The sequence below is a fragment of the Mytilus trossulus genome, chromosome 1 (assembly GCF_036588685.1).
Source record: "Mytilus trossulus isolate FHL-02 chromosome 1, PNRI_Mtr1.1.1.hap1, whole genome shotgun sequence".
NCBI classification, from domain to species: domain Eukaryota; kingdom Metazoa; phylum Mollusca; class Bivalvia; order Mytilida; family Mytilidae; genus Mytilus; species Mytilus trossulus.
Window position 1 is genome coordinate 66940834 of NC_086373.1, and position 13744 is coordinate 66954577.

At 30.9% G+C, this 13744-nt stretch overlaps 1 protein-coding gene across 4 annotated transcripts in view; it reads left to right on the top strand.

Annotated features, from left to right (window-relative positions):
- Positions 1 to 9796, top strand: part of LOC134682914 (EGF domain-specific O-linked N-acetylglucosamine transferase-like) — a 37499-nt gene extending 27703 nt beyond the window's left edge. For all 4 annotated transcript variants that reach the window (XM_063541855.1, XM_063541844.1, XM_063541835.1 and 1 more), the window contains exons 13-17: positions 275 to 333; positions 4109 to 4136; positions 4784 to 4875; positions 5234 to 5336; positions 7718 to 9796. In XM_063541855.1, coding sequence (XP_063397925.1) covers positions 275 to 333; positions 4109 to 4136; positions 4784 to 4875; positions 5234 to 5336; positions 7718 to 7882 — 447 coding nt within the window. In that variant the 3' untranslated portion in view covers positions 7883 to 9796. The remainder of the gene's footprint in view (positions 1 to 274; positions 334 to 4108; positions 4137 to 4783; positions 4876 to 5233; positions 5337 to 7717) is intronic.
- The last annotated feature ends 3948 nt before the right edge of the window (positions 9797 to 13744 follow it).

The following is a 13744-nucleotide window of genomic DNA, read 5'->3' on the forward strand; positions in this document are numbered from 1 at the left end:
AAACTCTATGGAAACGAATTGTCAAAGTCATAAACAAGTTGATATACAGTCAGTGACTGTATATCGCATATAAATATACAGTCAATGCATTTTGACTGCTCAAATAGCACAGCTGCAGTATATATACATGTAAAAGCATGTGACTTTTGTGCAGTGAATATAATTCTCCTGCAAGAAAACATGCTGTTTTATTCAAATTCAAATTCATACAGAAAAACTTACCTAACATAAATCATAATGGAATAAAAATATTTGTTTACATTTCTCTTGACAGTTAGTAAAGGCCATGAAAACTGTAGGTGAATTTGATGTGAGAAAGGTTGACTTTAATCTGTAAGTATTTATTGGACAGTACAATAGACCATACAACCAACTGATTACTAAAAACAAAATTAGACATACAAACACCAAAAAAACAAAAACAATGAACACATGGTTCAGATAGCTTGTCTTGGTAAAGAAACAAAATATAGTAGCTTTCAAACAGATTTGTGTAAATATAAAAAAAAAGATGTGGTATGATTCACAACTCTCCACAAGAGACCAAAATGACACAGAAATAAACAACTATAGGTCACCATACAGCCTTTAAAAATGAGCAAAGCCCATACCACATAGTCATCTTTAAAAGGCACTGAAATGACAAATGTAAAACAATTCAAACGAGAAACCTAAAAGCCTAATTTATGTAAGCCCCCTTTGCCTATCTAGACCAATCATCATAAAAAAACACTGATTAAAAAGCCTACACAACTGGACACAGTTTTCCTGCAGGGATGCTCAGGTCAATGGTTCTCTCTGGGTATTCCAGCTTTCTCCCCCAATAAAAATTTACCACCATGATGTAACAAAGAATGGTGAAAATGGCGTTAAACACCAGTAAAAAAAAAGTCTGCAGTAGATCAATCAATAATTTTCTTCATTACATGTTTTAATATTGATTGACATGCAGGCTGCAGCCATATGTTTTGTTTTTCATCTTAGATAGGATGGATATATAATATGTAATATTTTACAGAATTTAATGTAAAATGTGATTATTCGTTTTCGCATATGATCACATATCTATTATTTGTTATTCTTATGTTGCTTGTCCTGTATATGCTTGTAATATTTGAGACTGGATAATAAGGAAACAACTTTTAATGAGTCATTATATGTAGAACCTTTAATTTGTGCTCATACTTTAGTGAAATTACATGTAGTATTCAGTACTTCTTTTGAACATATTTGTAAAAATTTAAAAAAAAACATTATGGAATATGATGAAGACTTTTCAACAAACTATAAAAATTCAGTCTATAATGACTTATGCACAGATCTAGAGAGGTCAAGTCTGTAGTAGATCAACCACTTCTATAATGATACAAAAGACTCATATTCTTTATTACTAAAACAAGTTTTGTCCACCAATAAAATTATTTGTCATGATACTGTAAACCAACTTATTTTCGTGTATACTTTTATTCGTGTTTATCCCTTACTATCCAATTGTGCGGCGATTTGATATCACCATTCTTAACCTTGTTTGATGTAGTTGAATTAGAAAAGACCACTGTTTTACATATTTACGACAATTTATTTTTCTACTCATGAAAGTCACGAAATAACTTGCACTCGAAAATTAGTTGGTTAACATTCATGACATTAGTTGTCAAATATAGCAATGAAACATTTAAAAAAAAACAACATATATATATTCTTTCTAAACCAGCATTTGTTTAGTTAAGGTAAGGTGGTCCTGTCAAAAATGGTTGTTTGAATGAATCACTGAGGGGGGATAGGAGGGGTCCCGATCCCGAATTCCCGGGCTTAAAAACACAAAATCCTGAGGTCCCGAAATTTAAATAAAGTAAATCCTGACGTCCCGATATCCGAAAAAAGAATCCCCGGATCCCGAAAGGGTCAATCCCGAAATCCTGAGCTTTAAAATACCCAATCCCGGAGTCCCGATAAAGGTCCTATCCCCCCTCATCACTGTAAAGCATTGGTTTCCTGGTAATAGAAGGCACTCACAGTTTGTCTAACAACTCTATCCTGTAATTTTTTATTAAATATACAAAGAGATATTTTTGAGTGAACAATTAAAATCACTTGCATTCACACATACTATGGTACATGTGCCATATTAATTATTATTTGTGGGATACCAATGTTTGTGGGTATATGTGAATCAAAAATGTGAATGTTCAGTAAAATATAATTGTTCTGAAGGCTGGCATGCAGACTACGTCAAAACCACAAAAATACTATTTGTTTTCAACCAACGATAATTGGTGCCCACCAAAATAAATGACTCCACAGTAGACTGGTTTTTAACCTGAATCACTTTGTATGTACTATTCCTCCCTTATCTGTACTAAGCTTGTAACTGACCATTAAAAGTCTGTAAAATATTTACATTATTCAAAAGAATTAATAAAATAACTTTAGTCGTGGGACTGCTATGGGAAAAAATACCCGGTTTTTGTCGTGCCTGCGACTTTTGTCGCAGAAAGCTCGACATAGGGAGAGTGATCCAGGGGCTGCTACGGCGGCGGTGTTAGCTCACTTCTTAAAAGCTTTATATTTTAGAAGTTGGGAGACCTGGATGCTTTATACTTTGTATATAGATGCCTCATGTTACGAAGTTTCCGTCAGTCACATGTCCAATGTCCTTGACCTCGTTTTCATGGTTCAGTGACTACTTGAAAAAAAAGTTCAGATTTTTTGTAATGTTAAATTCTCTCTTATTATAAGTAATAGGATAACTATATTTGGTATGTGCGTACCTTGCAAGGTCTTCCTGCCCGTCAGACAGTTTTCACTTGACCTCGACCTCATTTCATGGATCAGTGAACAAGGTTAAGTTTTGGTGGTCAAGTCCATATCTGAGATACTATAAGTAGTAGGTCTAGTATATTCGGTGTATGGAAGCACTGTTAGGTGTACATGTCCAACTGGCAGGTGTCATCTAACCTTGACCTCATTTTCATGGTTCAGTGGTCATAGTTAAGTTTTTGTGTTTTGGTCTGTTTTTCTTATACTGTATGCAATAGGTATTCTATATTTTGTGTATTGAATGGTTGTAAGGTGTACAGGTCTCCCTGGCAGGTGTAATATGACCTTGACCTCATTTTCATGGTTCAGTGGTCAAAGTTAAATTTTTGAGTTTTGGCCTTTTTTTCTAATACTATACGAATAGGTCAACTATATTTGGTGTATGGAAATATTTCATGATCTACATGTCAGTCGCACAGGTTTTATTTGACCTTGACCTCAGTTTTTACGGTTCATTGCTCAGTGTTAAGCTTTTGTGTTTTTGGTCTGTTTTTCTTAAACTATAAGCAATAAGTCAATTTTATTTGTTGTATGGCAGAATTGTTAGCTGTACATGCCTACCTGGCATGGTTCATCTGACCTTGACCTCATTTTCATGGTTCAAAGGTCAATGTTTAGTTTTCTTGGTTTATGTTAAGTTTATGTGACAGTTGTAATAAAGCTTTATTATTAGGACTATCAACATAATATCAATGATAAGTAAAGAAGGCGAGACATTTCAGTGTGTGCACTCTTGTTTTAAATAAGGATAAAATGGTTGTTGTTTGCTAAACGGATGAAAAAAGAAGACATTATGTAAATATAATTAGTAGTAGGATGTTGAAAACTTTGTTTTAGATACATGTACAATGTACAAAACTATTAACTTTTCTAAACTTCAAACTTTTTAACCAGAAAGAATACCTGAATTCACAAACATATTGTTCAAAATTTCATCAAAAGGTCTAACAGATTTCTTTTACCTTCATACAGCCATATCCATACTGGCACAGAACATCATCATCAAAGAATTAAATGACTTCCATCTTTCCTTCTTTTTTCTCTCTCTCTTTTTGTGTTTACCTTTTATATTCTATAAATGTTTGCTATATACTATGCATGCTCATTATACTTTTATTGTATTTATTTATATTGTATTATGGAGAAGACTTCATAAGTCTAATTTACTTGTGTATAAATCATTTTGCTCTAATTTAGCAAATGAAATATTTTTAAACTAATTTGGAAGTAGAAACACTAGTATTGTATGTGAAACATTTAAAAAAAAAATCACACTTCTATTTTGCAGGGATTTATCATTCCTGGATCAGATTAAGGTAAAATTATATTTTAGTTATTATAATTAAAGGAATAATAATACATATGAATATAAGACCATGTGTAAGACACAATCCAACAAAAAATCACTAAAAGAAATCTACATGCATGTAAAGGTGTTTTATTGATATTTGTTTAATTTTTAGCTCACCTGGCCTAAAGGGCACAAGTGAGCTTTTCTCGTCACTTGGCGTCCGTCGTCAGTTGTCATCGTCCGTCGTTAGCTTTTACAAAAATCTTCTCCTCTGAAACTACTGGGCCAAATCTAACCAAACTTGGCCACTCAGTTAGTAGATAAGTTCAAACAAATGCATCTAACAATACTTAGTGCATTGATTTATAGTGAATGAATACTTGTGTTTGTTTTGTTTTTTTATTGCAAGAAAATAATTGCTAGTTCTTATATGTTCCCAATATGTTTAAATATATGTCAAGTTAAAAAAAGTAGCCAAAAATCTTCAATTCTGATTGTGTGTGTTACTAGGTTGTCGTACTTGTGTCTCATCCCAGATTTCTTAAAACTAACATCTTAAAATTGTTAAGTCATATTTTAGTATTAATTGACTAATTTGATATGTTAAATTTTGGGTTAAAAACACCTTGAACTCGTTTACATTTCCTTAATTTGATATTTGTTTTCTAATAGGTTTCCCACAACAGTGATATATTTATTGGTATGCATGGTGCAGGTCTTACACATGCCCTTTTTCAACCAGACTGGGGTGTTGTCATGGAAATGTAAGTATGGTATAAATTCATGAGCTTTTACAATGGCCATTAGGGGTGAGAATTGAGCTGGAAATTTTCTATTGTGCAAGGTTCATACAAACCTTCTTTATAAAAATCTATAAAAATAGGGAAATATGGTATGATTGCCTATGAGACAACTATCCACCAAAGTTCAAATGAAGTGGATGTAAGCAATTATAGGCAACCATACAGCTTTAACTGTACTGCAGAACCATTGGTGGCCTCTGGATTTTTTGCTGCTCTTTTGACTGCCAATTTATGAATTCTAATGAAACATGTATTTATAAAATAAATTATTATTAAAAACTTATATGATTGATGATGTTGTTTATGAAATATTTTTTAGATACAATTGTGAGGATGATGGATGTTACAGTGACTTGGCAAGACTTAGAGGTGTCAAATACATGACATGGGAGAAAAAAGACAAATTAATTCAAGAAGATGAGGTAAAAAAATTACCCAAAATACAGTTTTAAAGATAATTGCTAGTTGAATTGGTGCAAGAAACATATTTTCTTATCAGTTACATTTAATTTTCTATATTGGCTTATTATTGGGTAGAAATCATAAAATTAGTAATTTTTCTTATACAGTAGACTCCGGCCAATCGGATACCCAAAATGTCAACTAAAAATATCCGCTTGTCCAATATATTCAATTAGCCGATGAACGTATATTCCTCCAAGTTTTTTTTCAAAATTGATAGATACAACCCTAAGATACCAATAGCTATCATAGCTGCTGTATTAATGGAAATTTCTAACTAATCTCGATGTTTTTTCAGGTACAAGTTCGGATAATTCGATTGATTGAGTAATAGATAAATCAGCTGATTATAATGTATTTTGATTATCTGTCAGTCTATTATTGATTTTTTAATTATGTGTTGATTATCTGAATAAAATATGTACCCCTTAAATAATGAGACTTGTTGTTTTTGTGTGATTTGTTACATGTGTGTGTTAAAACAGGTAAAAGCTAAAAATAACTATGAATTCTCGGAAGTAGGCCACAGGTAAATCTATTAATAGCTACTTCTAACTATAATCGAACTCGGATCTAATTTTCTACAGTTTTGTCATTTATGAAACACATTTCAAATTCAAGTACATGTAATACATGTATAACTACTTTTATGATTATAAAATTGGAAATCAAGATGAGTAAAATTAATTTGTTTTTCTGTCGTGGTTCAAAATAAAAGGCTGAATATTATGTAAATTAGGAAAATGGCGTCCGTGTGTAAAAGTTACATAAACTTTCTATTTCACCTGGGATATGCTATTGACACATGATTCCTCATTTTTACACGGGACTTCTATATATATTTTAATAAATTGTTGAGAAGAGGTACATTTCAGTCATATTTAATAAACATTGATGAACATCACGCTCAGTTTTATCATTTCTGTCGTGTCTTGTTTGTGAAGTAAATGATAACGATCACATTTGGATAAACACATAACAAACACATCTTAGGCAAAATAAAAACACCAGATTCATAAAATAAACAAGACAACAAGAAAAATATGTTTTATTTCACTATATAAGATCGTTTTTATTAATAAAAATGAAACATTTCTGTACTAAAGTTTTTGTTTTTCTTAAACTTCGTAATGGCGTAACTTCCGGCTTCATTTCCTGTCGAGAAAAATATGAAATTATTTCAAAATATTCGATTGTACATGGTTTTCACACATATTTCATGAATATTCTTATCCAATTAGCCGATATATTCTAATAACCGATATTCGATTAACCGATGTATTTTGACTGAAATGTATAGGGAATGGTGCGGTGTTTTGAAATAATATTACAATAGCAGATATATTCGTTTAACCGATATCCGATTAGGTGGAGTCTACTGTACTGCCTTTTTTACTGAAGAATATTTTCCGGAAAATAGGAGAAAAATCAATGGAGTTCATTGAATTATCTCCCCTGACAGAATTTTTACACTGCATTCCATGTAATTTATATGTCCTTTAAACACAGATAAATAGAATTGGTTTACTGTTAAACAACTTATCATCTCTCCCTTTTCTAGGCAATTTAATTTTGTGATTTTTTTAAGGATTAGTGGCAATAAGGCCCTTATTTGACCCAAAAATACTGCAAATTTAAAAGTTATCATACATATACTTAAATTACTGTAAACTTAACTAAGGTACAAGGTATTAAAAAAAACTAATTAAATTTGACATTTAACAAGTTACCATGGCAACAAATCAAGACTTAAATTGCATATTTGGTAAATTTTCGTGATTTTCCCCGTTATTCATCATATTTTAAGTATATTTTAGATTGAAAAAGTATGTGCGCACCCAAGAAACATCTTCATATTTGGTTAGATTATGTCAATAGTTAAAATAAAGCTTCAGTTAAATCATTTTGTTGTTTCTGGGCTGCACATGATATTTCCAAGATGGAAATGTAGATAGAAAAATGCATAAGTTCTTATTTTTCATTAGTTTAAACATATTTGTTTTATAGTGGATTGGGAAACAAGTTTTGCAACTTATATTAATCCCTTTCCACTTTGCATTGTTTTGGGGAAAACAGTACATGGGCCAAAACCAGGCCGTAATGCCTCCTTTCTATGAAGTAGTTGAATAAGAAACTATGAAATTTTAACATATTCGGAACAGTTTATGTTTGTGATATTTTTCTACTGGCAAAATTCACAAAATAAGTTGGATTATAGTATACAAACAGAATACGAGAAAAGCATAGGATTGAGCTTCTGTAATGTTTAAAACATTTTTTTAACAATTTGGTCCGTAACTAAGATTTTAAAAGTTATATAGTTTGCTTGTTATTTTTTCAGGGTCATCATCCTACTTTAGGTGCCCATGCAAAGTTTACAAATTATGAATTTGATGTGTCAGAGTTCATGAGACTGGTTTCCAAGGCAGCAGACCATGTCAGAAGTCATCCTTCATTTATCCAGGCCAGGAAGGAAAAATACAGCAATGTTAAAGATGAACTATGACCAAACTGTACAATCAATTGTATATGACTTTTTTGCTTAAGTATTATTATTTGTGGGAACCATTTTTATGGAAAATCTGTTATGTTTTTGATTGATGAAAAAAAAAGAACACATATTATGAGTTGATATAAGTAAAGTCTGAAATTTTAAATTTAAACCATTGAATCAAAGTTTTTTTTAGTTTAAAAAAAATAATTATGATAAAATAAATAAAAAGAAAACAGAATCAAAAACCTCAAGATAAGAAGAGATGTGGTCAAAAACACAGTTATCAATACACAGTTGTTAAGTTTGTGTACATCTATCGGACGATAAAGAGAAGTATACAAAAAATATATCTTTTACTGCAGTTTTTTTTAATATTAAAGGCAATGTATTGTGGTCTAGAGTGCAATTTTTCATTCCATTTCACCTGTGCTTTTAAATATAAAAATTTAAACTATGTTTACATAATTTTTTAAGGAAAAATTACACATTGCATTTGTTAATTTATTAGTTTTTTTTAGTGTCATTTTTTATATATATGAAATTTACCAGTGCCTTAAAAATAACCAGTGTTTGCCTTGGATATGTGTGAGGGACCATATGACTTTTTTATTGTTGTTTTATTTTATATTAATATTGCATATTTGCATATTTTATTCTAAGAGGTTGTATGTTATACATATATTCTAATGGTTTAGAGCTTTATGGGCCCTTTTTGGTCAAAATATTTTAAATTATATCGCTATGTGTATACACAGAATTTTAAAAGTTATTCAAGTAATAAGGAAAATGTAAAAAATTCAGTAGGGCTTTGTATAAGATTGATGTAGCAATTTCAAGTTGTCAAACTGAATGGCCACCTGCATACATACAGATTGTTTACTTTGATAATCTAAATGAGGGGTTATTAGAGACGAAAATGGAGCCTGAGTGTGAAAATGAGTCAAGAAAAAGAACTCTGAGATAAAAATCAGATATTGCAAAACATTTAGTTTGATTCACAATAAAAAAAAAACTAACATCACACTCCTTGACAGAGGCACATCCAGAGAGGGGGAATATCCTGTGTGGGAACCCCTTTTTTTGGATGATAAATGCATTTGAATAGGAACATATAGTTGGAACCTCCCCACCTTTATCCTGGTATGGGACCCCCCCTTCCTTTTCAAAATGTCTAGATCTGCCATTACTTTACAAAAGCAATGTTACTATGACACATTCTTTATCTCCATACATATTAGGAGAATTCAGTCAATTATATCATATTATATTCCTCAATCCAAAAAAAAATGCCATAGAAAAATATACGAACCTTCAGTATTTAGATAATTAATTGTTAGATTTATTGTATAGAGTTTGTAGAACTTACTTATGTAAGTTGGTCTCATTGGAATCTAAGCGTGACGCTGGATTGCTGATATTTGTAAACGTGACAAGTGAAAGTCAAATTATTGTGCCTTGAAAACAGGAAATGAAGTCCAGCGGGATATGTGAAATTAAAAAATATGAGAATTGCTTACGTACATAGTGTGAGAGGGATACTGGAATCTGACAAAACAGTAAGTGGGATCCAGAATCAGAACCCCCCAATGAGACCCCAATTAAGATGAGATATTAGCTGAATAATTTGAATCATGTGATCTAAATGCTAACATTATTACTGTACAATTTGAACAGATTCTAGATAAGATTTTAATTACAAAATAACTCAGCTTGTATAACAAAGGTGCTATTAACACTATTTGCCATATTTTATTTACATGTAAAAATTGTTTTTAATTTGTTAATGATTTCCTTTGATAGTTTTATGTAGGTTTTAGAAATTTAATGTTATGTTTTTCCATGGTTCATTTGCTTAGAAATTAGAATGTAACAGTGATTGGACGGATTTTGATAATATCTCCTGAATAAAATGTAATCACAAGATAATATAGAGTGCCATATTGCCTCCATTCCCTATAGTTGCAAATACAGTTTATGAGGTTGTTTTGACATCAAATTTAGTTTGCAATTACAGGTAATAAAGTGTTAATGAAATATTTAATGAGTTTTAAATTTGGGTTGATAATTTTATCTTTTGCATATCCAAAGTATAGTTGAAAGAATTGTTGGCAAATTTAAAAAAAAAAGAAAATCTGTCAATGAGAATTTAATGAAAATTAAACAAAAAAAAAGTATGACATTGTTCTTTAGTATGAGAAATGTGTATGTTAATCATGTATGTACTTTTTTTATCACTATGAAAGTTTTGCCACACAATAAAAGGATATTACTGTTGAGAATTATGAGTATTGCCCTGGATGATTATGATTATTGCCCTGGATGATTATGAATATTGCCCTTGTTAATTATGATTATTGCCCTTGTTATTTAGGATTATTGCCCTTGTTAATTATGATTATTGCCCTTGTTAATTATGAATATTGCCCTTGTTAATTATGATTATTGCCCTTGTTAATTATGAATATTACCCTTGTTAATTATGATTATTGCCCTTGTTAATTATGAATATTGCCCTTGTTAATTATGAATATTGCCCTTGTTAATTTTGAATATTTCCCTTGTTCATTATGCATATTGCCCTTGTTAATTATGAATATTGCCCTTGTTAATTATGAATATTGCCCTGTTGATTATGAATATTGCCCTGGTTGATTATGAATATTGCCCTTGTTAATTATGAAATATTGCCCTGCTTGATTATAAATATTGCCCTTGTTAATTATGAGTACTTTGGTGGAAACTTTAACCTTCCATTTGATTTATATACAATTTAGATTTCTACATTTCTTGGTTATGAGGTTTTGTACAATTTGGGTTTTTCAAAGTTTGTAATACTTCAGTTTTAACCATTTCTATGCTATTGCCACTTTTATGCACTTTTTTTTTCTTACTATGTTCAGTATCAAGAGGCATTTGTTTTGTTTTTGACTTTTTCTTTTTTGTAATATGACATTCCAAACACATTTGAATGAAAACTAATAACATCACATCTAGCAGCTAAGAATAAACAACATATCTACTGTGAATTTGTTGTAAAGATGACTATTTAGATCTGATCAAAGATCTACCTTAAACACCAATTACACAATTATTATGATTTTTTTTTATCACAAGAGAAGATCTATGTAATATGTTAAAGGCATTCAAAAACAAATTTGCAACTAACCTATTAACCAGTGTCAGATTGGTTTTGTTCAAAATTTGAATTTATAAGTTAAACATATAAACTTATATTTTTTCAAATATGAGCAAAATGACACCCACAGGTTAGAGATCTGTATCTGTATCTGAACTGGCTTTAAATTGATGTGACAGAGATCGCATATTGACGAGATGTGTCAAAGAAAGGCAGCAAGATATGTTACTAATTGATATACCAACACTTCATAGGTATCGGATTGCTAAACATTTATTGAATACCGAAATGAAATTTGTTTGTCATGGGATAAAATTTCTTCATAATATCAGCATAAATAGTTCTGAGCTTCATCACTTCTGTTAGGTGTGAAAACATGAAGTTAAGCTTTTAACCGGTCATTAGCCACTATCTTCAAGAGGCATTTACCTTATCCAACACACACAAGTAATTCAAGGTTCAAATAAAAATTCAGAAACCGATATTTCAAACAGGTTTTTTTCTGTTTGGATGTAAGATCTTTTTTAGTTAACCTGGCCCGAAGGGCCAAGTGAGCTTTTTTCATCACTTGGCGTCCGTCGTCGTCCGTCGTCGTTAACTTTTACAAAAATCTTCTCCTCTGAAACTACTTGGCCAAATTTAACCAAACTTGGCCACAATCATCATTGGGGTATCTAGTTTAAAAAATGTGTCCGACGACCCGGACAACCATCCAAGATGGCCACCATGGCTAAAAATAGAACATAGGGGTTAAGTGCAGTTTTGGCTTATAACTCAAAAACCAAAGCATTTAGAGCAAATCTGACAAGGGGTAAAATTGTTATTCAGGTCAAGATCTATTTGCTCTAGATTTTTCAGATGAATCAGACAACCCGTTGTTAGGTTGCTGCCCTTGAATTGGAAATTTTAAGGAAATTTTGCTGTTTTTGGTTAATACCTTGAATATTATTATAGATAGAGATAAACTATAAACAGCAATATTGTTCAGCTGAGTAAGATTTACAAATAAGTCAATATGACCAAAATGGTCAATTGACCGCCTAAGGAATTATTGCCCTTTATAGTCAAATTTTAACAATTTTCATAAAATTTGTAAATTTTCACCATCATTTTCCACTGAAACTAACTGGACCAAGTTCATTATAGATACAGATAATTGTAAGCAGCAAGAATGTTTAGTAAAGTAAGATCTACAAACACATCACTATCACCAAAACACAATTTTGTCATGAATCCATGTGTCCTTAGTTTAATATTCACCTAGACCAAGGTGATCGACACAGGCTCTTTATAGCCTCTAGTTTCTGTATACACACTCTTCCAAAATAATGTATCAAACAGAATATCTTAAAGATGACATATAACATTTCACCATTAATATATATAATCAACTATATGAAAATGAAAATAAATTGGATTGTTATTTGCCTATATCTAAATTTCAATACGTATAAATTTCAATAAGTTTAATTGCAACACAATTTCATATAACAGTTCTAAGTATGAAATAGTTTAAATTACTATGGCATATTGTTATTCTAAACTATTTCCAAAAATTGATCGCCCTGAAGATCATAACATTTTATTAAAATAAAGTATGCCAATAAAGGTTTTGATTTTGTAAATATTGCCGGTATATTTAACGACCATTCTGTTAAAGACCAAATTCCTGGATATTTTGACAATACTGAGCTCCCTCTTATTTGTTATATTTACTAGAAATCTACTCGAAAATTTGTGTTCAACTATAACCAATTGTGTAAAGATGTTAATATCAGTGAAAATACACCTACTTCATGTAATTGTATTAATTCCGCATACATTTATGGACCCATTTCCCATGTTATAACAGGAGATCTTAACATCGTTCAAGACCGAAAGTTAAATTCATTCCTCAGTAAAGAACATAAATATCGTCACCCTTCAGTTATTAATTGGAATCAGTGTCGTAATATCATTCACGACTTAATCCGTACTTACTGTTTGAAATGGATAAAACGGGAAAAAGCTGACAAAAAATCTTTGGACTTTTTTTTCAATTCAGTAATGAACATAGTTGATACACGTTTTCAACATTTTAAAGAACATTTTATTATTAATAACAATAACCACAATAAATCTATTCCTCGTATCAAACTTAAACTAAAAGAACTAGCCAAAAAATGTGTTTATGTCCCGGCCTATAAAGCTGCTAATAATATTATTATTGTTTGAAGTAAATTTTACATTGAGGTTCTGAAAAAAGAAATTACCAATTCACCAACATTCCAACTGACTCCATTTTCAGAAAACGACATCTGTAACAAACATAAACTTTTAGCTTCCGCTTTACCAGCAGAACCAAATACAATGAAAGTCCCAACTATGTATTGGCTTCCGAAGCTCCACAAAACACCTTACAAATGTAGATTTATTTCGTCTTCAAGCCATTGTTCCACAACTAAATTGTCTATTCTTCTTACTAGTAAACTTGGTACAATAAAAAACTTGATAATAAATTGTTCAAATAAGGCTTTCGAAAATAGTGGAATTAATTACTTTTGGAGTGTCAAGAACTCGTTGGAAGTACTTGATACATTGCATGCTTATATTGGTGATTTTCTACCTTGTATACCACATTGCCTCACATTCTCATTAAGAAAAAAAGTCAGAATGTGAATATATATGTTCAAACTCTTTTAGGTCATTTTATAGTAGCAATAAACCAAAAAACTTTGTCAATTGGACAATGCTTTGAT